At 41.9% G+C, this 26571-nt stretch overlaps 1 protein-coding gene across 1 annotated transcript in view; it reads left to right on the top strand.

The window, feature by feature from the left end:
* The window catches only part of LOC149873570 (ALK tyrosine kinase receptor-like), a 455901-nt gene that overhangs the window by 170870 nt on the left and 258460 nt on the right, over window positions 1-26571 (top strand). Inside the window, exon 4 of the mRNA XM_090035673.1 lies at window positions 1384-1548. Coding sequence (XP_089891799.1) covers window positions 1384-1548 — 165 coding nt within the window. The remainder of the gene's footprint in view (window positions 1-1383; window positions 1549-26571) is intronic.

Raw genomic sequence — 26571 nt, 5'->3', positions numbered from 1 at the left:
CTGAGATTTTTTTTTTAATGTCAACTCAAATTATTTGTTTTAATCTCATAACGGTGGCAGTATGGTGTGAATATTAAAGGAAACCTCTTGAGACCAGCAGCCTTTTCCAAAAGACCTTGCGTGTTGGCTTTATTTATGTAATTTAGAAGCACAAGACTTACCTTGAATGTGTAGTTGTCAGCCACAAACTAAGGCTGTGGAAGCAAATGTGCTTGAGGTAATTAATGAAAAAAAAATTGAATATGGCACTAAGGAATAGATTCCACCCGTAATATTACTGCAAGTTATCTTGGGCAAATCTGTCACTATCCTAATATGATGTAATTGTTGTACTTGGAAAAGGAAATCTCACCTTGCACTAGTAGTGCTGGTTGTTGGTAAAGAAATCTCTTTCTCAAAGAATTTGTGTTGCTGAAAGGTGGTGGCTGGTGACCCCCTGGGGGTTGAAATTCTGCCATCCAGGAGACTTGCAGCTGCAGATAAAACCTTGACTGCTGCACATGTTTTTCCTCCAGTTCTAAAGCATGTTTCTGGGAGTGAATGATTTCTTTCATCTTCCATGAGCAATTGTGTTTTTTTTGCCAGCTGGGCTTCTGGTTTGTGTCTCAGAAGTTTGTCCTTGAAGAGTTGGACCAAGACTACCAATGCATAGGTCACTAAGTAGGTTTGAGACTGCAATGACTTGAATTTACTTTGAATCAACAAGCTCTGTATTGCATTTTCCCCCAATTGCTGATCTATGCGTTGTCCATTCTCTAGATCAGGGGTATCAAACAAGTGGCTCATGAACCAGATCTGGCTCATGGAGAGGTCAGGAATTAAGGAGCAAAATGAGTAGGGACAGGACCTGTTGCAGAAATCTGGGGTACAGAGCCCTGTTGAAGATGCATTTCCATGGTAGGAGCTAATGATGGCTGTGTTATCCCCTGTGGCCCCCTGCTGCTGTTTGCCCTGCTGCCAGAGGTTTGTCCAGAGCTGACCCTTGAAAAGCCCCACAGTTTGGATCCAAGCCTGAGGGGCCAAACTGGTTTGACACCCCTGTTTTAGATAAATCCTATATTTTTTTTAAAGTCTTTGGTGCTATTCCTCTCCATTGTCCCCACATTGTGGAGGTTGAATAGCTTCTAGTCTTTCCTGGAATTTGGCTTGCTTGTTGTTGCATCCACAGTGTGCCTTTTGAGTGCAGGCCAGTCTGAAGAAGCTCCTGTCTGTCATTTGATCTGATCTGGCTTCCCCAGTACCCTTTGTTACCTGGCTATGGAGAAAACACAAGGAGAAATGTAAATGATAAGTCTTCATTCATGTAAGAAATATGACCAATCAGAAGGGGGAACAGTGGTTTATATTAACCTTGCATGTATTGTGTCTGTTGTCCTGTTACAGTATTTGACTGCAACTTTGAATCATCTTGTGAGCTGGAATACTCTCTTCGGTTGAAAGATAAGGAAAGCTACAGTGAGGCTTGGCACAGAGTGAGTGCAGAGGAGATTTCCCAGCTAAACCTTTCAGGTGTACCAGAAAGAGATTACTCTGAGGATTCATCAAGAGGTAAGATGAGTAGATGTATTTAATCTTCTCAGTGTAATGGCATACTATTAGACATTGCACCCTCTAAAATACAAAAGGACAGCTGCAACAGTTTGGCTGTGGGGAAAAAGCCTTACGGGAGTTGCTCAGCCTATGATGTGTTCTGCTTCAGTAGGAGTCCAGAAACACCAAACATGAAGGAAGCAGAATGGGAGTGGGTTCAAACCAACTATGATATTGTACAAAACCTGAACCAGACTGGGCATTGACACTGTCTGTGAACTACAATAATACTGCAGCTCTATGGAACCTTTTCTCAGAGGCTTTAAAATTAAATGTATATTGATAGTCCAGCCCCATGTCATGCTTGTGAGGACTATATACATATACATTTAAGGGTTAGAGAAGACTGTCACTGTTCCCTTCCATGACGTCATTGTTATATATATATATATATATAGCTAAGAATTAGTGTAGTTTTGAGAGAAAGCCAAGAGGAGTCTTGGGTATGTCTGAGAGCTATTGGCATGAATAAAGAAACCTCTTTGTTCAAGTGGCTGCTGACTCAATGGACTGAACCCACTACATGACAGTGCTGGGTAAACTGTGACTCAGGGAAATTATAGAAGTTGCTTAATCTCACTCTGGGAATGGAAGGACCAAGAATGAAATTTGAAAGTTCTGCTTAGCTTTTCCTTGCTTCAGAAACATTGGGGTATAGTTGCTTTATCAGAAAGGCTGGCCAGACAGTTTCCTTCAATCCAGGATTTAAGATTCTTATTGAATGTCAAGAGAAAAGGAGCACTAAGCTTTGGCATTATCATAAAAGAGATCTGGAAGTATGAAAAATAATGAATGTAAATATTGGGGGTTTTGCTATTTTGAAATAAAAGTATGGGAGTTTTTTCCCTTCTTGATGGTGATTGCTACCTTTGAATCAAACCTTATAATAACAGCATACTTTGTTCACGTTATGTGTCAGAGAATTTACAGACATGCACTACTGCCAATTTAATTATCAGAGAGTGGAAAGAAACTCTGACCCTCTTCAGATGTTGTACATACTTGCTTGAAAAGTACTCATACTAAAAGACAAGAGGCTACTTGAGGGTCTGGAACTGCAAAAAGAAGAGTAAAGAAGGGGCAAATCCACTTTCAAACAAATGACATCTCAAGAACAGTTTCTTCTGTGGCCTCCTTCCAAGAAGTAACCAACTTCCAAGAGAAGTGGTGCTGACTCCTACCCTGGGGGTCTTTAAGAGGAGGTTAGATGAACACCTTGCTGGGGTTGTTTGACCCCAGTAATCTTTCCTGCCATGGCAGGGGGTCAGACTAGATGATCTACTCAGGTCCCTTCCGACCCTAGAAACTATGAAACTATGAAGTAGAGACACAGCTATAGCCATATGCTAAGCTTTTCACAGAAACATCTATTGTATATCAACTTCAGGGCGTGTTACTACAGCCTTACTTATACAGATAATCCCACTGATTTGAGTGAGATTTATCGTGCGAATAAGTGCAAACAGCAAGGTCGATGACATACCCAAATTAATTAGATTCCCTCTCTAGATCAGGGGCAGAGTATACTATGGACACTACTTTCAAGTAGGAAGAGGAAGCTCATGTTCATTGCCTCTTGTCTTTAATTGGATTACAGCAAAAACAGGAAAGAAGAGGCAGTCAGGAGGAGAAGGAAGGATAGGAATAATAAGAATACTTGTCTCAAGTAGGCTGGCTATGTCTAATTAAATTGAAATCCCAGCAGAGTGGGGTCTAAAGGAGGATTAGAATGAGAAATGTGGTGGCTCTGTGAACAGATCTGAGAGGAGATCCCACACTGGAAGGACATCCAGGAGGGAAGGGCTGGGGACAAAAGCCTTGAATGAACAAGGACCTGGAGCTGTCCAGGAATCCTTTGCTGAAAGGGTCAAACTATAAACAAATCCAACTGGAGAGGTTTACTAGGAATATCATGGTTTCTATGAAGTTTTGTTTTGGGAAAGTTTCCTCAGGATGTGGGCATACGTAGCACTTAGATTGTTTTACATGTGATTTAAACTGCAAGGGTCCAGACATACAAGCTCATTTAGAACAGTTTAAACGTCCTGCAATGTTTCAAAGTATACCTGGATCATCAGAGATTGTGTTGGTGTTTTGTTTTTTAACCATTGATTTGAAAATTTCTTCAGTGTTATATATGGACATGAAGCTTTTTGTGTCTAGTGTCTGGTCAGTCCTCCATACACTACACAGTTCCTCCCCTCTTCCCTCCCAACATCAGTGGGGCAACTGGTTGCGCTGGTACTGCTCACCTCCCAGGTGAGGAGCAATTAACAATGAATCAGTCAATTCACATTGACCAAGCAGCTCATTTTTCCCTTGACCAATATCTGATGAGTATTTAGCATTAAAGGCATACCTGCTCACCTACCAAACTCAGTATGTGTTGGAGGGAGGTGTGAATCAAAAATAAGTGGCTTTCTAAAGAAGTCTTTTTAAAGCTGCAGCTTCATGCAGAGACCTTTGACAGCCCCCAGAATACCCAGTCCCACAGAAATGCAGAAGCAGGAGTCCAGGCACCTGCCCCCTTCCCTTACTCAACCAATCAGGGTCTGCCTGCTAGGGTAATCCTGAGGAAACTCAGGGCACTTACCATTGCAAGGCATGGCGGGCTGGTTACCTACTAGGGCTGTGAGAAGCTTCAGTCCCTGATTTGATTTGGCGGAAATTCAACCTGATTTGGTGGCTGAATCTCCAAATCGGAATCAAATCAGAGGACCCTTTAATCTCTCTGAATAGAATCAGAACTCTGTGAATTGATTTGAAACGATTCGGTGACTCGGACATAGACACTGCTTTAAATGCTTTTTCTACGTACCTCAAGGTAGCAGGGGCTCTGATACCTGTGATGATGGGGCACATGGAGTGTCCCACAGAAGCATGGGGGGCTCCCCAGCACGCTTGGCAGCAGACCTGAAAATGGACCAGAAGCACTTCTAGTCCACTTCTAGGTCCACCAAGGAACACACTGGGGGCCCCCCTGGTCAGCAACTGGTGCCTCCTGGGTCTGGGGTGGAACCCAGGCCCCCCTGCAGCTGATCATCAAGCTGGGGGCCATGGGGGAGGGGGGTCCTGCACGCTCCTTGGAAGACCTGGAAGTGAACCAGAAGTGCTTCTGGTCCGCTTCCAGGTTCACCGCTGACCATGTGCCCTCCCCTGGGGGAGCTCTATCTGCCCCAGCATCACAAGCCATGCCTGCTACCTCTAGGTATGTAGAAAAAACTTTTTAAAGCGGTATCTATGTCCCAATTACTGATTCTCCAAATCAGCATTGAATCTTCAGATTCGGATTCGGCCGAATTGAATCGGGGACAACGACCTGAATCAATTAATTGAATCACTGTCCCTGATTCAGGCCAAATCTGAATCAAATAGGGCCCATTTCGCACACCCCTATTACCTACCCCAACCCCTAGTGGTGGTATAACAGCACTGCAATACCTAAACGGTGACCATTCTACTTGGAACCCTTATGCAGATGCCTCTGAACCATGATAATTGTGAACCAGTTTCTGATCAGTGACATTCTTGGAATAGTTCAATTGCTCTGTGTGCCACACCCTCATATTCAGGAGTTGGGCTGGGAAAGTGAAAATGGAGACATTCTAGAACAGCCAGTGCCCAAGGTCAGGTTCTTGCTCTGCCTTACTGACCTGGTGCTTGAATGTCAGTGTCTCCCCATCCCAGGTAGGTGAAAAATGTTAGCATGGATCTCTTTAAAGCTCTTCTTCTTAAAAGCAGTTTCACATATTATATTATATATAGCTTAGATATTACTTGGGACAGAAATAGCTGATTGGCAGGTTATGTAACCCAGTGGTTAGAGCATCCACTGAGATGTGAGACCCTTAGGATCAAATCTGTGGTCTGCCATTATCTTCCAGATGAGTGCCCTAATAGTTGGACCAGAAAAACTGGAACATAGGCTCAAGTCACCACAGAGAATTTTCGTTGACTGCTTCCAATGCGCATGCATGCGTGTGTGTGTGTGTTTAAAGGCTATCTCAAGACTTTCTGTTGTAGCCCAGTGATCTGGTAGTTGCCTCAGATGCAGAAAACTGCCTGGGCAGGAACTTAAATGAGGGTGTCTCACATCCCAGCTAAGTAACCTTGCAGATTGGGAATAGCTGATGATACTTCCTTCTGGGCTGACTTCAAGCCCTCCAGAAGCCCAATGGTGGAACTGTAGCCCTGATCTACAAATAACTCTGGCTACTGCAGCATAGAGAGACTTGTTTGAAAATTCTGCACTTGTAGCCAGCATCTTTCTATTTTAAATCACTTTAATTACAGCTGCTTGGCACAGATATTTTGTGTGGTCTGTTTCAATGTGAAATAATTAGGCACAGTAATTCCAACCCCCACTGTTTGTTTCTTGCAAATTGTACTTCCAATTATCTGACTCCCATTCCATCTCAATTCATGGGCTGTAATGAACAGAAGTAAATAAGCAGATAGCATAACCGGATTTGAGAGTTAATTTAGCTCATCCTTGTCACTTGACTATCAAGTCATGTCAAGCAAACCTTTTGTTAATGAGGACAAGCCCCCTTGGCCTGATTTGTTACCCTCCCTATGTAGAAGGGTCATGGATGTTTTTGACATGGAGAAGCACATGAAGAGCTTCTGGGTTATATTTCCAGCTGCAATATAAACTCTGTTTCTGAGAAGCAGGATGAATTACTCTATGCTGTGCTCACTCTCACTGCAGCCAGACTACTGCTAGTACCTGAGCTGGCTATTTGAAGGCTAGCTTGGGTATCTCCCATGCTACAGTGAGCTACTGCCAAGGGGACAAAATATGTGCCACTGAGAAAATTGCTTAACTTCTCACAATGTTAGCTTCCCCTTTTTGAAGGATGGGGGTCACAGCACTTACACACCTTTGCAAAACATTTAGGGAGCCACAGAAGAAAGGTGCTAGTTAAACATTACTTGTTATTAGAACCTCAGTGGGATGTATTGTATAGTCTGGTACAGAGTGCTAGTGGTTACTTGCTCTAAATGAGGCATTTTGCAGTGTGCACGTAAGGGAATATCAATTATTGGCTCACCTGTATTTTCAGTTATGCAGCAAGTTTTGTACTAAACTGCATTTTCTCAGTAAATGGATAAAACGGCAATGTCCAGAGCAATCCAGTTGGTCATTAATCTGCAAAATTAGGCTCTGATATGGCGAAAACTTACACATATGCTTTGTTTTAATAACATTCTGGAAGCTAAGCTAAGCTTGCATGCAAGTCTCTCCTGGTTCAGAATCCTTTGCATTAAATTTGCAGCAAGTTTCATTTTAAATCCTATTGAACATGATAAAAAAACATCCATTTACTTTGTTGGGCTCTGGCTCCAGCCCAAGAGTTGTTACACTAACAAGCAACCCATTGTGGGTTATTGCATTTTTTTTCTGATTTATGAATAAACAAATAAATTCCATAAATTCAAGGATACTGCATTACAGAATGTACTTCATTTATTTTGACAAGTATGATTAATTTTTAATTATTTATGATACTTCATAATATACTGTACTAGCAAATATAGTGCACCTGATCTAATAAAACGTTAGTTATGGGGATCTGATTACTGTGAGATCCATGCGGTTAAGTCTTTTCTGAGATGTTTGAGGTGGATGCGAAGGTTAGACTGTGGCTGGAATAATTAGGGTTTTCTTCAGAGCAAACTGAAAACTGTACCTGTGTGTATGTGTGATGCTCCAAGTAAAATGGAAGGGCTCAAACCAACCAAACTTTCTGGGTTTAGATCTGAACTTTGTTTATTTGTGGATGCTATTAAGCAGCAGCATAGTAGGGCAGCTCTGTGCCCTGAGCAGTGGCAGTGCACAGAGACGCCCCAGCTACCGTGATACTAGTGGTGGTAGCGTGATCAACCACTATTGCATCAGTAGCTATTTTTTGCTCTTGCCACTCATACAAGCACAAGGACAATGACCAGGGATGTTGCCTTCCATCACCCTTTCCTCCCCCAGTTGTACTACTGCTATTAAGACACAGCCCTGAGTGGTAGGTACCATAGGTTGCCCACTAAGAGCTTTATGAGACATTGTGCTGAAGGGATGTACAGCCCTTCCCAGATTTCACTTTTTGTATTTTCTAATCAAAAGGTTGTCCTGCCTTCCCTTGATTTCACTGGGGAGGATGGTGTGCATCCCATTTCTAGCGGTGCTTGTAATGATCAGTATCTGTGCTGAGAGCTCAGAGGCTGTAATTCTGGTTGGTCCCTAACCCAGCTGTACAAAGAAAAGAAAGGCAAAGTCTCCTGGTGTATAGTATGCTACACCTCCTCTGCCCAGTCTCCACCTTGTGGTCTGGTGAAAAGCTAGCAACAGCACAGTTCAAACAAGTAGGTGTAAACTGGAGCCAGCTTTGTGCTCTATCAGGGTTCCAGATACAACAAATACAGGTTCAAACCACATGCTCAGCTCTCAACTTGCATCGCAAGTCCCTATCGCTTAAGGACACATGCTTTCTGCCTGTTCCCCTTTGAGATCCAATATAAGAATAAGATAAGTAGGGTGTGGCCTTTATCTAAATGTGTTAAGACCATCAAAGAGTTCAGGGAAATGATAGAGATGTAAGATAAACCATTTGATTTTGAAAAATACTTACTCTTTTTCTAGATAATAGATTGAAATGGTTACATGATATAGGAAAAGTAAACAAGATGTGAAATATACTGTGGAAAATGTTTTAGTTTTTTTTTATCAGAGGCAGACAAATGAGGGTAATTCCCTAATGAGGCTCCTGATAGCTTTGGGTGACCTTGAATTGGTTTATAAAATTGGAATTAAACAGATGAATTTTGTTAGTAGGATAGTATTTTTTGTCAAGGAGGAAGCAGTGTGAGACCCAGACAGTAACAATATTAGCATTGGTAGATAATGAACTCCTGGAGTGTAAATGCCTTCTGACTTTAATTTATGGTCCCTAAGACAGAGAAGAATGAGGCAAATACTGCAAGATAATAAAGTGGTAATCTGGAACAAAATATTATATATTAACAACACTAAGAATATAAATCAAGAGATGCACTTACAAGAAAAAAGTAGTAGATTTCTTTGTCCTTGTATAGGAATTTTAAGTGGACAAACATTATATTTGTACTGGAAAACTTCATCAGAAATATCTCTGTATTTGTTACTGGGAAAGAATACAGTATAAATAACTATGGAAGTGATGGACTTGTGCTATGCAGACAAAAATGGGGATTTCTTTAGGCAAGGTAACAAAGACTGATCCATAAGGTGAGTTTTGAGATGGGTCTTGAGCTGAGAGAGAGAGTCTTATTTAATGCATTTTCTTTTTGTTGTTATAATCTTTTCTTCAGTTTATGAAACTGAAATATGTCTGTTTCAACTTCAAAATGGAACAAAAGTGACTTTTGACAGAATCATTTTTTTTGCTTCCTTGAAAAGTATTTTTCATCATAGAAATGAGTGGACAAAAACCTTTCAGCCCAGTGTATGCTGTACCCCACCTCCTAAAAGAAGGAAAGAAATAAGGCAGGCAAGCAGGGGTGGAAGAGCCAGGAGGGGAACCAGTATTTCACTAGCCCTGCTGGGATTTAACTGAGGTAGTTAAACAAACTGACAAAAGGTATATCCCCTTTTTTGTGACCCATATTGTTTGCAACTTTAGCAGTAGCAAAACTAGGGCATTGCAAATGGGGCAGCAGCCCCAGATGCTGACTTGGGGGAGGGAGTGTAGAGGACTAGGAGATGCTGTTACAGCTGTACAATCACACTGGTGGCATGGCAGTAACCAGAAGTCACCACTGCCCTCGAGAATCCTCTTGCCTGAGGAGCCCTGCTGCCTTGTTATGCCTCTGAGATGTAGTGTAATTATTCATAAACATTCAGATTATACCCTAGTAATCATGGAAATATAAACAATCTTCAAGTTTTAATAATTTTTTCAGCCCACCTGCTGATTTCTCCAGGAGTTAATTATTTGCCTTTAGCTGTTGTTCTGGTTTAAGTATAGTCATTCAGTTAGGATGTGGAGCCCATGAATATGAGACTTGGATGATCAGCCACACTGCACAAAAAGTAGCACATCGGTGATGTGATCTGCTGGAATTGTTGGCTCTAGAGTTAGGACCCAGATGCCTTGTTCCAGGGGTGCCCACCCTCAGACTGACCACACCCTTTCCACTTAATAATAGGCAAATTTATTGATACACAGTGATAACAGAAAAGAAACAATACAAATAATCAAGTAATTCTACATAGCTACCAATTCTAGGGCTGTCATCAGAGTCGAAGTACATCTGGGCAGGACGCAGGCTTCACTCTGAGGCTCTTTCTTAGGTGTCAGATGTCGGCAGCCTGGAGGTGGAATGCCAAGCCCCAACTCCCAGTGGGGTGGGTGAGACAGGCTAGTGGTGTGCCCTCTTGTCCATGGTGTCCTCGGGGACCCCTCCCAGGGATGGGGACCCCTCTCAGGGACCCTCTTGGGGAGGAGGACATGGAGGAATGTGTAGGCACCCAGACAAGCCAAGAAGGAGGAGGGACCTGGGTGGGATGGAGGAGGATGGGGAGGAATCTGGGCAGGACCCTTTGTTACTCTCAAGTCTCTGCTTTTGTATTCTCCTTCCCTCCTGATAATTCCTGATGACTCTTCATATGTGTCTATGGCTAACTGGTTTTTCTCTGTGGTTATCACACTGTCCACATAGCTCATCACATGCACACCCTTCCCAAAACAGGAATCTTAGGCCCCCCTCTTTAGCCTTGCAAGCTGGTGCCACCTTATTTCATGTTATGGAATAGTATGGTATATGCCCCCAATTTCTCAGATTGTGTCTCCTTGTTTGTTAGACAGCCTGTCTGCCTCAAAGGCTTTTTAAAAATCAGTTAACTTCTGTGGCCCATCCTGAACCATTCTAATGCAAATATATATACCTACAAGCCAATTCCCAAAAAAACAAACTTTTAAATACCGTACTTAAGCCATCAGAACAAACGTATGCATCCAAAATTATTCAACTATGCTATTGTAAAACAACCTTGTGAATCTCTTATCACAAGCTGTTTGTAAATAGACCAGGGTACATTTTCATAAAGGAATATAATTGGCCAGGAATAGTTCTACTAGCAATACATTGGATCAGATTTTTTTTATGAGATTTAATGTATGGTTAGTAATTCCTATGATACTACCCCCCTTAAATCTTATGAAATATTAATATAATATATTAAAAACTCATCATTTTCTTTGAAAACACAAAACTTCAATACCTTCCTGATGTCAGATCCCCACTGTGCCAGGCAGAAGTTATGCAGCTTTCCATAATGGTCAGATTCCAGCTCATGCTTGCTCTCTGAGAAGACAGACACCAGATGTTCTTTTTTTCTGCAGCCTTATCTTCTCATTAGTGATACACTTGTACTTTGTTATTGCACCATTATTTCTCTTTAATGAGCCTGCTCTAAGGAGGCAAATTATTTTCTCATTTCAAGGCTATGTGTTTGTTTATAACTACAGTGCAAAATAAAATAGGTATGAATTTAAACACTAAACGGATTGAGGGTGGTGGTGTCATCTTGGAATTTTTGCTTGTTCATTTGTTCATTCCTTAATTCTGTTAAGATTTACCTGCTATGAATGTAGGATGAAGCATCATCTTGTGATCCCCAAACTGAAAAAAAAGTTTTATTTTAGTTTTTCATGCACAGTAAAATTAAGGATGTGCTGTGTACCTTTGAATAAGATGCTTTAGGAAGCATCTTCAGCAATATTTTACACCATAAAATGTGATGCATCATGAAAACCTAACTCATCTCTCCCTCCTCCTAGAAGTAGTCTTTCCTCAACTGTGTTGAGGGGCAGCATGGGAGAAGTTTGTGAGGCCTTTTCTAAATGGGTTTGATTCTTGGTTTGATCCCATACCTTGAAACTAATGGGATTTTTGTCATTTGCTTCAGTAGTGCTAGACTGATTCTCTTTATTCTGCAGGACTATCTGTGCCAGTATGAATAGCTACTCAAGAATTTTTTAAACATGTATAGATTATAAGTAATGAGGCTACTTGCATATTACACAGGGAAGTGGAACTCTCACTAAATGAATACAAGACTATTTGATTATTACCAAGTGTTTTAACAGCATTTCATGTATTTTTATATTGCTTTTGCTGCGCTGACTACAACTTATATACCATGAGTGTCAACTAAATGTAATGGATGATAATACCAATTAAACATTCATCACTCACAAATTTGTTAAAGTCTTGCCATTCGTGCTCAAGCTGTGCCTTCCAAAATTGTTAACGTTTGCACTTCTTTAGGACTTCCATTCTGGGATCTCAAAATGCTCTAGAAAAACTAATGATGGGAGCTGAACTACGTTCTCCTGTGCTTTAATTATAGAAGTGTCAGGTGATTAACATCTAGTACATTTCTTGTTATGTTCTATTTTAGCACAAGGTTGCTTTCCTGACCGTTTAAGTATCTACACATTTTCAAGGGGAATTGTTTTTGCTTTTTTGTTCTGTGGTGGTCTATTAGAAGCACTAGTACATTTGGGAGGGAAGCTGTTTTGGAATGTGTTCATTATTGCTTATCATATCAGTTTAAACAGGGTTTTTCCTTTTGCCTTTGTTTTAGCAAGTAACTTTTTAAAATGTTTTTACTAGCATATGCATAGGGAAAAAACAAAGTCCCTGACCTCTGAAAGCTACAAAGAATGAGACAGTGATCCAGACTCTCACCTAAGACAGGACCAGTTAAACTGAAGGTAAAGAAGCTAACCTGAATATATTCTCAAGGAATGATCATAGGTAGATCAGGATGTGTGTGTTCATCCTACCTGCAGATCAGACATTTTCTTCTAATCTAGACAAGCACAAAGGGTAAAGGAATAAAAGATGCACTTGATACCCTTGAATATTTTACATACAGTAGTTAGGTTTGTATGCACAGTACCCTTCTTCAGTATCATAGCAAATGTTTTCTGGATAGATTTTTGCTATTTTTAATATTAATGCATCAGCAAAGGGGAAGCCAACACTGATGCTGCATAGAATGTACAATCTATTTGAAAAGATATATTTCAGTATTTCTGAAGTAGTGCATCACCAGAAATACTACCCAGGGCATTGCATGCATGCTTTTTGAGGTTAAATCTTCCCCAGGGGAACTGTTAATGTGGTGTTATAGCTGACATCATCAGTTTCATAGATCTCTAATTTTAAGGAAAGACTACCAGTGTAATTCTTCTGTCATAGAACTTCTTCTTTTTATAAAGCTTATACAGTTTTGTTTGTTCTAATCCAGCTAAGTAACCAATGATTTCTTCATTATTGAGATAAAAGGCTGAGGTTAATATAATTAAGACATCTGTGCTCAACCTAGATGTCAAGGTTATATATATGCCTGTGCGAGTCAGCAGTGATCCGATCCAGCTTTGGATCCAGCTGCTTCAGATGGCTGCAATCTGATCTAGAGCTCTGGACCGGGTTCCTGCCTTGATCCGGCAAAAGCTTCGGAGCCACCTCGGAGATCCGGCCATAGGATGTAATGGGGAATCAATGAAATATCTATAACTTTGTTGGTTTTTATCCAATTTGGATGAAACATGCGGGGATAGTAGCTTTTGCTGAGCATATAAAACCTGCCAAGTTTCAAGAAGTTTGGTGTAGGGGTTTTGGAGAAACTGTACCCCAAATTCTTGAAAGCCAAACTCCTGTCATGGCTGTGTGTTACAACACAGGGGGGTCAAAACTGCAGGGATGGTAGCTCTTACTGAGGCCACAAAGACTGCCAAGTTTCAAGGAGATCGGTGCAGGGGTTTGGGATCAACTGCACCCCAAGCAGCAGGCAAGCAAAACTTGTGCCATGGGTGACACTGCCTGTCAAGGAGCAGGAGGGTGACCGCTGCAGGGATGGTGGCCCCTCCTGTGATGCCTTGACAGCTGTAGAGGAGATGAGTGCAGGGGGGTTCTGGGTAAGTGGTAACACAGCAGCTTAGCAGACAGGTCTGCCGCAGTGTCTTCCCGCCCTGCCCCAAGCCAGACAGCCAGTCCCACAAGCAGCCATGGTATGAGTTTTGCTTGTCCGCAGCTTGAGGGGCAGTTCCCCCCAAACCCCTGCACCTATCTCCTTGAAACTTGGCAGGCTTTGTGGCCTTAGCAAGAGCTACCATCTCTGCAGTTTTGACCCCCCTGTGTTGTAACACACAGCCATGACAGGAGTTTTGCTTTCAAGAATTTGGGGTACAGTTCCCCCCAAATCCCTGCACCGATCTTCTTGAAACTTGGCAGGCTTCATGCTCTCTGCAGAGTCTACCAATCCTGAAAATGTATCCAAATTGGACAAAAAACAACAAAGTTATAGATATGTTATTGTTTCCCCATTATACCCTAGGGCCGGATCTCTGAGGTGGCTCTGAACCGCTTTGGGAAGCCGAATGAGGCCAGCGCTTTGACCCACATGTGCTGCTTCGGACCCTGAAGCATTGAAAGCTTCTCCAGATCCAAAGCTCTGTCCAAAGCCTGCACAGCCCTTATATATATAAAAACAAACATACACCTATACATATATATGCACACGTCTTCTGACAGGAACAGGTATGCTATATCACTCTGAACCATTTCCATGGATGCTCACAATAAATTACATTGTAGACTTATGCTTCAGAAATTACCATTAACATTTGTCTGATCTCATTTTATAATATCCTAGTTGATTTGACTATACATAGACATAGGGCTAAATCCTGTTCTGTTAATTTATGTGGGTAGTCCCACTGATTACTACTGGGTTATGGGGCAAATGTATTCAGAGTGCCATTGCCCCTGAAGTCAGTAAATGAATCTAGCTTCTGTGAGTAGGATTTAACCCATCAAGAAAATGTCTTCTCTCCCTTCAGTTAATCTCAAAATAATAGCAGTATGCTCCATTAATGAAGTTTCCAAAGAACCACCTTTACTTGTTATTATCAGAGCTTCACCCACACGGAGGGGTGCCATTCTTGGGTACATGCAGAATGGATTAATGGTGGATCCATGATGCTCTGGCATCCAGGCTCTGCACCTTGAAAGGGAACCCAGTTGTGCTGGGTTGTCATTCCAGTGCTTCATACAATATTAAAGTTGTACCACTTGTGCTGTCTTTTATTTTCCCCCTGGCTTGTCCACACATAACCAATAGCATAATATAGGGTGGGTGAACAGGGCATGTGACTCACGTGGTGCCTAATAGGAGGAGCACCAGAAGGACAGGAAGGAGGGAGAGAAGGGTGCCTCACCCCAGGGGTACTGCTTGCCTTACTACTGCCTGCTGCTGTGACACCTATTGCTGGCATAGGCATTGTGTGTCATAGAGCCCAAGGCATTCAGGGAATCAAAGTTCTGTAGAGCAGCCATGGCACATGCTGCTCCTGGGAAGAAGAAATGACCCCCATTTTTTGCCACCAAATTTAGCATTTTTTTACCTTCTAGACATGGGCTTTGGTGGTAAAAAAAAAAAAATTGGGTGAAAATTTCCCCCCAGCAGCAGTGAACTCTATTGCCACAGTCCAGAAGGCTACAATTCCCAGAACTTTTTGCACTCCATGAAACTGCCCAGCTGTCTGCTCTCTCTGATTTTCCTGCCTGCAGTTGAGCAGGTAGGAGGAGGGGGCAGGGGCTGGGAAGGGTGAGAGAGGGCTGCCCTAGGCACATTTTTTCCACCCTGTTCCTCTGCACATAAGAATTAAAATGTAACAGCTACCGCTGTTTTGAAACTGCTGCAAATGTATGTCTGTCCATACCCTTATTCAAGTGAGTCTTTCAACCAGCTCTGCATTAATGAAGCTCGGGTCAATTAACATTGCAGGCCAGTATTGACTTAGCTTTGAACCACAGATCCAGAGGGCTCTTGTTTGGATGAACAATATGTCTCTTTTTTGGTAGAAATGAAGAGGAGACTCAAACATAGTCTTTTGAATCAATACAAATGAATTTGTATCAGCTATAAATTCAGAAACAAGTTATTTTGCTAACTTAAAAACCTTCAGGCACCTACAGGAGATGAGAAAATGATGCACTCATTAACTGAAGCTGTACGTGAAATAATATTTCTTTTGTGGTTTAAAAAGTTCAGTTATCTTCTTATACTTGTTTCCTGTTTCTGTACTTTCTGTTTCTGGCTGACAGCAGAAATCCTCACCGCCCTGTAAAAGGCTGTCCTTAGCAGATCTCTTCTCCATCCATGAGCGAGTAAGATTGGTAGCCTGGTTTTACAGATGCAAAGAGATATTCATATGGAACCTCTGAAACCTTTAGTGCTTCTCACTGCGTGTGATGAACACAAGCTAGCTTCTGGATGGATAACTGCAATAAGTTGTTTTTCATGCTTCATATACCAAGGCCATCTTCCTTTCTTCGTGCTTCCAGCATGGAAATAAAAAGGTCGTGAAATGGGAAGAAACATTTTGTTATGTACCAAAGATCTTAATCTCTTGCAATACTGTGGAGTCTTGCAGTGTGCATCAGCAGTATAGAAAGGACAGGCTGCAACTCCTTGTGCTGTGGGCCATTTAATTTACTAAAATTTAGATTGTGATTTTGGCCACTTCAGAGATGTTCTAGTTAAAGATGTTGATTCATCCCATTTTTAAAGTAAGGGCCGACTGAGCAGGGGAGCAAGGGGAGTAGAATTCTGATTTCAGATACAATTCTAGGCTTAGGTATTTTCTCAAAGTGCAGGGATGCATTTATGGTTTTGTTTTTGGTCTCCTATTGAGTGACAGCTTTTGAAACTGCTGGCTCTGGGTAAGGCAGGCATTGCCCTTTCCTTTGCCCAAAGTTCACATGTGTTGCAATAAGGTCATATCATCAGGGATGGAAGTTGCTGTGACATACACAAATTGGAATTTTCCATACAGAACTCTGCAAATTCTGTAGAACAAAAGACTATGTGTCAGCCTCTGTTGTCCAATTTCAAACTGAAACAGAAACACTTCAATGCTAGAGACACTGTTTCATTTTTCAGATGGCTGGGGCACATCATCCACAACTATGCCTAACCCTCTAAACAGCTAATGGGTTACATCATTTAATTCCTCTTCAATTTATTCTGTAACAAAGTAATGATTAGAGGAGTCCTCATGAAACTAAAAACAATGAGATGCCTTATTGCTTTATTTATATATCAGGGCTTCTATCAAATCTAATGACTTTTTGTTGTAGATGTCAGAGGAGTATCTATTAAACAAGGACAGATCCTATTAAATAGCGCTTAGTAAATGCACATGGCAAATAAGGCTGTCTCCTAATCAGTGGCAGCATCTGAATGAATAAGTTGGCATTCTTTACACTGTGTTTCTTTATGGACAGTTATTTATTAATCCTCATAATACATACATAATGGTAGGTCTTATCATCACTTCATAGCTGATCAAGTATGGCTCAGGTTAAGCAAATTACTGAAAGAGCCCACAGTGAATCTGTGCCAGGATCTAGAAGGCCCATGCCAAGATCTTCCTCCTTAAGAAGCTAGAACTTAAAACTGGGCAAAGAGGCCGCAAAATATATGCCAAAGAGTAATGGTGTTTTATGACTGAACCCCGGCCCATAACGGCATGTCTTCACACTAGGTAGGGTGCAGGGCCAAGTTGACAGATTCTTTTTACTGCCAAAGGAGCTCAAGCAATTTCTTGTTCCTATATCAAGTTGACATAAATTTGAATCTGAACTTCTCCTGAGTTCGTTTACATCCAGGAATTTGGTTCAAGCTTGTCTCTAGTATCAAGGAAAATTCAGGTACATAAAAATACATCTGGTATAATTGGTTTACTTCTGGGTTTATGCTTTCTTTTTTTAAAATAAAAATGCTGAATTGGGGTCCTACAGGATTGCCAATATAGTCCCTGATGTCACAAAGATGAAGTCCGATGCTCTGGTGTAGAGCCAGGGAAGATAAGAGCAGAATGCATGCTGCTGTGAAGACACACCCTTATGCACTAACCTTCCTCAAGTTGTAATCTCCTTGTGCCACAGTTTCCCTGCCTATCAAAAGGAGGTGATGCAGAAACCCACCTATCTTTAGAGACTCTGTGGTACGCAGATGAAAAGTTCTTCTTTATCACTAATATTGTTAGTTGATGCACATGTCTGTTCACTCTAGCAAAAGAAGTGGCACCTAGGAAAAGACCATCTCCTCAAGTGTTCAGTTAATAGAAATAACAGCTCATCACAGCAAAATGACCTGACAGGGAGGTGACTGGGAAAAAATAATTAACTTACTTTGTAATGAATAATAACCCATTTTTATTACCAAAGGTGAACAGTTGTTCTGAAGGGCTGGGTTATTGAATGCTCCTTTGCAGCCTGAATAACCTCATTCCTTACAGCACAAGCTGCAGAAAATGCCACAGACAACAAATCATTTTCTTTCTTCTCTTCCACCAGCATGACCTTACTCTTCATCTTCCTTTGTTTTTGGAAAAACACCTTCCCCTATTTTTCCCTACTCTATGATCTGTAACACACACTATCCTCTTTTTTTTTTTTTTTTTTTTTTTAAAAAAAAGCAATAATTTGGGGTTTGTTGGCTGAATTGATGCAGCCTGCAGGATGTGTCATTCTGCTTATCACACCAGTGTAGCCTACTGTCTTCAAAATGAGCTGGTTTGTCAGCTGCCTTTGGCAATTACCAGGGTTTTCTGGGCAACAACACCAGCTCATCAGACTAAAGATTGTGCTACTAAGGTGGGGATAGCATCAAGGTGCAATGCTTTCTGAGAGCATTGTTGTGGTAATATAGATGTGTACCATTGAAGCAAACCCTGGCAAAATGGGAAATATTAGGGATTTCTCTAGTGATATGTCTACACTGTAAAAATAAAGTTGTGTGAAGGGACACTTTCAAATGTGGGTGGTGGGGTCACATAAAAAAAACCAGAAAAGAGCACAGATTATTTTTTATCCTCTTTCCTCTTCAGACGGGGAACCTCTGAAGCACCTGACAGGGCTTTAGCTCAGGAGAGAGCTGTCATGAAATGAAAGCCTAGAGTTGCAAGAATTAAGCTGCCTGAAGTAGAAATTTTACTATACTTTACTAGTAAAGCAGCCAAAAGTACCCGCCCTGTGAGGAGCTGAATTACTCTGCTGTGATTTCCCCAAAAGATTTCCTTCGTTGTCGGGGTAACTGGACAAGGGGAACCAATAGATGTGATATATCTTGATTTTCTTTTTTTAGAAAGGCTTTTGCCACTATCCCGCAAAATATTCTTACAGGCAAGCTAAAGAACTATGATCTGATGTAATCACCATTTGATGGGGGCATAATTTGTTCTCAAAGGACAATTATTAATGCTTCCCTGTTAACCTGGCAGGATATCTCAAGTGGGGTCTGCAGGGATCAATACTTTCATTATAAAATTTTGGGTGACAGAATAGACAGTACACTTACAAAATTTGCAGATGACTTGGGGTAAAGAGGTTGTAAGTACTTAGGACAGGATCAGAATCTCAAATAATCTTAATAAATTGGAGAATTGGTCTGAAAATTAATAGGTTAAAATTAAAAAAAACCGTGCAAAGTGCTATCAAGTAGGTGCCAAATATCCAGGCCAACAGCAGTATGGCAAAAAGAAAGCGGAGTGTTGTAGTAGATCATAAACTGAACATGAATCAACACTGTGCTGCTGCTGCTAAAAAGGCAGGTGTAATTCTGGAATATACTGTTTGGAGAGCTCTGCGCAAGGTGGTGGTAGGGTAATTATTCTGCTCTACTCTGTACTGGGGGTGACTTCAGCTGAAATGCTCTTTCTGGTTTTGTGCACCACAGGAAATGAACAGGGAGAAACCAGAGCAGAGCAACAAGAATACAAGGTTTTGGTAACCTGGTCTGTGAGGAAGTAAGTTTGAGTCTAAAAGAGAGAAAACTGAAGGGGGAACATAATATGGTTAGAGTGGGGTCAGAGATCAGTTGTTCTCCATGGCCACTAAGGGAAAAACAGACTTAGTTTGCAGCAAAGATGATTTAGGCTGGATAGTGGGGAAGAAACTTTCTAACCATTTAGGTGGTAAAGCACTGGAATAGGCCACCTGAGGTATTGTGGAATCTCCCTTATCAGTGAGTTAGACCAGAATCCTTTAACTTCTTAGAGGCCATCGGCCACACCAGGGGAACTGCACCCTTCACAGGCCACAGTGGTGTGAGTCGAGGGCCTCCTCAGCTGTCCTGCACCCATTTCTGCACTGTGTACTTGAGGACAGCACCCCCATCTCTTCCCAGCTAGAAGGCTTCTTTGCTGCCTTCAGGACTCGTAGTAGAGGTGTTATCTTTTATTAGACCAGCTAGATTTTTGCAAAAAGAATATTTTTTAACTGCAAGCATTTGATCACAAACACCCTTCATCAGGCATCAGAGAAAAGATTGTAGAAGTTCTCCTGGGTGGAATTGAAAGTTCATATTGCATAGGAGTTCATGGAAGATGCGATAGATGGAATACTCTTCCGGGCAGGCATTTCTTATCCAGTAAGATGTTTCTAAGCTCTCTTATGAAGCTCTGTGATGATGTAAATTACCTTGAACAAAGGCAGGAGCAGTATCTTAGGTTTCAGGTAGTTAAGGTTGCTTCCTCCTTGTAAAATTATGAAGATTTCATTAAAAAAAATCAACTAATTTGATATCTTCTATGTGTCAGGTACCCAGGCTGATACCTGACAACAGCAGCCAGAGCAATAACAGGAGTGGCAACTGGGTGAGAGCGTGGGGACCAAAGATTAATCCTTCGTGGGCCACCAGTTGGACAGCCCTGGGTTAGGCTGAAGTCTGTGAGGGATACTTAGTTTGTAAGTGTAAGTGGTTGGATTGCATGCTCTCTTGCAGTTCTTTTTAGCTGCACAGTTCTGTGATTCCATGTAACCACGTGCATAGTCCTGCTGAATTCAACAGGACTATATATTGCACTTCATTATGTATTTAAGTGCTTTGCTTAGTTGGACTAGAGTGCTCAGCTGCTTGCTGGATCAGACCCTTGGACCACTTTATGTCTGTATGTTTGTCTTCTTGGCTGTTGAGATCTGCAGTGTGGATCTTTTTATTCTTTTTTGATCACTGCTTCTGGCACTAACTGATTTATTCCTAGCCATCAGACATGGTGGAATCTGCCTCTGTTTGAAAAATAGCAAAAAGAACCAATGAAGAATTTTTTTTCATTATTGTCTTAAAAAGTGCTAGTAGTGAGAGCAGTGAATAGTTTGTTGTCTTTTCTTTATCACCAGATGTCCCTTTAATTGCTGGGGAACTTTTTACCACCATTATTAAAAAAAAAAAAAAAATGATTTTAAGCTATTTTTTGCCAATTGACGGCAACTTAATGAGGGGTTGTGACTTTATAATCAATTTTAATTATTGTCTAATAGAGCTAAAAATAACAATTCCATTTTTGCTGTTTGGATGATTGGTTATTGGAGCCCTTTAAGAATAACTGATGTTCAATTGCCAAGACTTTATTATTATCATCATCATCGTCATCATCATTACTATCATCACCATCATTACTAATACTACTACTTTTATTTTTAAATGAATAAAAGCCTTTTGGTAATTTTTTTTGGCACAGAGTATAGAAAACAATGAAATCTTTATATCAGAGTGCCTCTGTAATTTTAACTGGACATATGAAATAATCTTAAGAGGCAGTATTTTCTAGTGATTAGAGCAGAAGACTGGTATTTCTGACTTACATCACTGATCCAGTTAACTTTCTGTCCCTCGTTTACCAATGAGGGCATGTAGTGGACTCAATCAGATGTTACAACATGAAGAAGGTGCAGCTTCCTTTTCTTGTTAAGGGAAGAAGGAAATGGATCGTCTGCTATGTATTGTGTCTGGATTGTTCAAGCACAACTTTGCTCAGCTTCACAAATGCCAAGATGCTTTTGTCAGCTTCCAGCTCTACTAACATAACTGAGAACTGGAACACAATTTGGCTTTCATTCTGGCCTTTGAATTGCTAACCATAATAAATACTCTCTGACTGGAACTTTTTCAGTCAACAGTTCTGTCTATTGCTGATTGTAATTTAATAATTTTACTGGTGATGCATGATACAGGAGAGAATTCAAACACTCTTTCAAAAACATTATCAGTACTAGGGCTTAAACTATTTTAGCCAATAAAGCTAAGGGTTTTGACTGAATGCATGCTCAGAGTCAATCACCTTAGAAAGAACAAGCCATTGTTATATTCTTATTTTTAAAATGTCTGCAAAGTACTTTGAGTTCCTTCAGATGGAAGGTGCTGTAAGTTAATAGTTTTATTATCCTATGTGCACATGATACTGCATTATTCTTTTCCATGCTGATGATAGGATAGTGAGGATATATTCACACTAATGTTAGCAAATATATTTTTAACAATATTATATCCATCTCTTCATGAAGTCAAATGAGATTTCTCTGAACATAGCTACTTATTTATATGCACTATGTATTGTGCAGACCACCTCACTATTTTTAAAGCAGCTACCAATCACCACTAGAAGCCTAGCAGACTCTGCATTCTCCATAATTATCCCCAATTTTCCAATTGAATTATCTCATGATTTAATTCTTTTGCTTGCATCTGGAGAGCATCAGAAATGTGCAGCTGTTTTGGCTTTGAGAGCTAATTGTTGCTAAATGCATTAAGAGTAGCCCCATTACAATGATTTCAGCAAGTAGTTAAAATCCAACTCACTCCTGGTCAAAACTTATGCTTCTTATTTCCAGTTCTGTTGGTAGTCATTATGGAAGTGCCCATGGGCAAATAGCATTCAACACCCCTAGTTTCAAACTGATATAACACACAGTAAATACCGTGTAGTTGAACTGAAAGAGTGTTCAAACACAAAGATTAATGGAGATGTGCCAAAATCAGTTAGGACTGCTGGTTTGGAGATTAATGATAAAAGGGTTAGTTGTGCTACTGTTATGATGGCAAACCATAAACTTTCATGTAGCTATACAAATAATGGGGCACTGGAAAAATCTGCACAGTCACATCTTTTATTTGATGTGGAATGAAAATGATTTAAGAACTGGGCATGAGTCTCCTCAGTGTAAGGTCTGTTCAACAGAGAAAGTCCTAGGGATGTGGGAATAGCATACTGTTGTGCAGTACCTCCTTGAAAGTGTAAACTGGCCTGTATTAAGGCAGGAAAAAGCAAGGGTGGAATCCTATCTCATTTTAAGTGCCAAATGGCATTTACACACTGTTTGCAGTCCTACTCTTTGTGTAGTGTGGATTCATCAATGCTCACAAAGCCATTGAACACATTCAGTAGATGGCACTCTGGCTAGGCAGATATACAGCTCCTTATACACATACAAGAGTGAACATAAGTCACAACATTGTAGATGACCAAAAATCCATGACTGGCAGGTGCTAGACACTGGAAAAGGAGGACCTGCTTGTGTTTTAGCCCAAGAGCTGAGTGATTAGAACAGAAACTTTCCCTTTTTACCACATCTGTTTTTATAAGGAGAAGTGGCTCAGCTTCCACAGGAACACTGGAGAGGAGCCTGACAGCTGCCTAACTTGTGACCTGGAGGTTGGAGCACCGTGCTGGGAAATACTGGAGATGTAGGTTCCAAAACCCTCTGTCTGGGGGGTCCTGGAGTCTTAGGTCAGGTACAGACATTATACTTCTACTGATATAAGCAAGCAGAATCTAGTCTATACACATAACAGAACAAAAGTTCAGCACACACAGATTGGTTTAAAAATGGTGGAATCTGGTCTAAAATCTCCTCCGCACCCCACCCCAGGGCAAATGTGCATTATATTCACTGCCAGTCTAAACTATGCTGTGTAACTTGGATCAGTTCTGCCTCATGCTTTTTTGAATGTCTGTTCCTAGCCCTTGAGTCCTGCTTCCTGTATGAGTGGTGGCTATTAGGGTTAAAACATGGGAAGGTCTCTTCTTCCCTAATGAGCTACAGTTTCAGGATTTACACTCCAATACATGCCTAACAAGTTGCGTACCTACCTGGCTAGAGTGCAGCCTACTGAGGAAGCGCAGTAGCCATGTGGACCCTTACATGTCCATGTTGCACACAGAATAAGATTGCAAACTCTATGTGAGTGCTAAGAATGACAGTTCCACAGCTTGGGCAAGTGCTATTTCTGCATGTAAAGTGAAATAAGATTCTGCTTCAAGTGTTCTCTTTTTGAAATACAAGATGGAGACGGGGGTAAGAGTAGCAAGAGCCTTGTTTGGTCAGGAATATTAAGGTCTGTTCTCTTTGTGAAGGAGGAGAATTAGGAGACTGAGGAAATTGGGGAGCCTCCACCACTAGAATCCTCCAATATATTTATAGTAATTTAGTGTCAGCAGCAAACTGAAATCTGTGGGTCCAGAAAGGTCAGAATGAGTGAGCACGGGCAGGCTAGGAAATAAGAAATGCAATATCAGAGGGTCTGGCACTGTGCTTTTCCTGTAGATGCTAGCTTGTGTGCATTTCTCATTCAGATTAGCTTCTTCCGCTGTTTTTGAAGAATAGTCAAAGTTAAAATACTAATAGAATGCAAGGGAACTTTGGGTTTGAATTAAAATCATGAACCGAATCCTGTAAAGTTTTTGGTTTAGGTTCAAGTCCACATCTGAACTTTATAAACTTCATTTTCATAGACTCATAGAAGTAGGGTTGGAAGGGACCTTGTAGATCTTCAAGTCCAACCCCCCGCCTGGGTGGGAGAAAAACTGGACTCAAATGAGTTCAGCCAGGTAGGCATCAAGCCTCTTCTTAAAGACCCCCAGGGTAGGAGCTAGCACCACTTCTCTTGGAAGTTGGTTCCAGCTCCTAGCTGCCCTAACTGTGAAGTAGTTCTTGCGGATGTCTAATCTAAACCTACTCTCCAATAACTTGTGTCCATTGTTCCTTCTTAGGAATTTTGATTTCTTTTCTACTCAGCAGAAGTGGATTAATCTACCACCAGGGATAAGTACAGAGGTTCAGAAAGCCCAAGGCAAAATCGATTCAATATTTGCATGTTTTTCTAAGCTGCATAGACTAAGCCTATAACAAACTAAACTGACATTCAGTGTTTGGGTGGCCAAGACAGGCAGAAACCTGCACTGGCCCATGCCAGGAGCCTAGGGGTGTTTCTAAAGCTGCTGAGCCCAGCTCAGTGATAGCCTAGGCCATATTGTCTGCCGGCTCTACCCTTCACTGCTGTTAAGAGGTGGGGGCATGTGTCCAGCAGCCAATCTCTATCCACCTTTGAGGAGGGAAGTAGATCCCCAGGTCAGCACTGGCTCCCGTGGCTGCAGTCTGTACATTGCTGGGAAAGTCCCCACGGGGGGGGGGGGGGCGTGGAGATTGCCCCCCACCCCGGAGCTACACTGGGATTGCCACAGCCCTACTCCTTTGCTAGCCTCCACCTCTGAGAGGCTGGGGGCAGGAACACCCTTCCTCCCTCAGTACCACCCTCCAAGCTGGGGTCTGCCCAGCATAGGGAGAAGCACCCACCAGGAGGCTTTTTGCACACCTGCAACTTAGAGCTGGGCTCCGATTGCTCCATCCCTAACCCCTCCCCATGTATCCATCTGTGAGAGGAAGGGATGGGGGGGGCTAGGATGCCTCCTCTGGCCCGGCACTGGATCCCCAGCCAGGGTCTGCCCAGTGTAGGGGGGCAAAGCCCCCACCAGGGGGCTTTTTGCTCCCCTGAGCTGAAAGCTGGTCTGAGATTCCTTCAGCTCTGCCCTTTCCCCAGTTTCTGCCTCCAAGCGGACAGCCAAGGAGGGGGTGGGCCTTGGGGAATCTCAGCCTGGCTCCCAGCTTATACCCACACTGGGCAAACCCTGGCTGGCAGGGACTGGTGCCCCGGAAAGGGGGGGGGGGTGCATTCTTCAACTATTGGAGGTGTATTCCCCCTGACCCTCAAAGGCAGACAGCTGGGGATGGGGCAGGCCTGAGCCGGTCCCAGCTTGGCTCACTGGGTTGCAAGGAAACGAACAAAAAGCCCCCTCTGCCAGAGCTTTTCCTCCCCTTGCTTTATTGACCAAGGCTAGGAGGGCCTGGGCAGTCCATTCCTCTGCCCCCTGTCCTGCTGGGCTAACAGGCAGAAGCAGGCTGGGGAGCAGAGGCTTTACTGCCTCAGCTTTGTGACAGCTGGGGGCGAGGCTGCCTTGCTACACTGGAGCAGACAGCACAGCCCAGGACTGCAAAGCATCCTGGGATGCTGGGGGACTTTTGAGTTAACTTGAATTGGGACGGGATCTGGGACAGAAGTGCAATAAACTGGTTTGGCCTAAATCAGTTAAGTCTGAAACTACATTCATCCAGGTTTATCTTAACTACTTTCGGCTATTTTGAAAGCAGTTTATTGTGCGCTGAACTTCTGTTTTATTACAGATTTAAAGGAGTTTCTGATCATTTAAGCTGGTTTATGTGTAACTTTTGTCCCTAGCCCAAGTGTTTGTTTTGTGCCATCAAGAGCATGTCTGCGAGCTAAGAAGGGTTAAACTTTGACCTGACATTTTATTTTATATTTCTATGGTGGGTTGGCTTTTAGTAAGAACAATACATTCTAGGCAGAAGATCAAATCCCATGTGAAAATAGAAGATTATGGCTCAGGATGGCTAAAGTGCAGTTTGTGGCATCTAAAACACATCCCCAGGCAGCCCTTTGCTATGTAACTGTAGTGTAAAGACAAAGCAGATCAATTGAAAAGCATGAAAGGGATAGGCATGAAACTTTAAAAACATGGATTCTATTTCCAGGTTTGCCCAAGGACTCATATGACCCTCAAACCAGTTGCCTAACCTCTGTGACTCTCTGTTAATCCATCAGCAAACTGAGGATAATGCCCTTCTTTCTAAAATGCTTTGAGACATCAATAGAAGCAAAGTGGTTATTATCAGCTGTGTGACTTTTGGTCTAACTCAAGTGTCTGGCAATTTCTATTTCTCTACCAAGTAGAGTAGAAACACATTACTGTTTAAACACATGTGTTTAGAAAAATTGGGCTACTCTCTTAAATT

The sequence above is a fragment of the Crocodylus siamensis genome, chromosome 1 (assembly GCF_052110815.1).
Source record: "Crocodylus siamensis isolate JL-2025a chromosome 1, ASM5211081v1, whole genome shotgun sequence".
Classification (NCBI taxonomy): Eukaryota; Metazoa; Chordata; order Crocodylia; family Crocodylidae; genus Crocodylus; species Crocodylus siamensis.
This window is presented reverse-complemented; position numbering and strand designations above follow the sequence as displayed.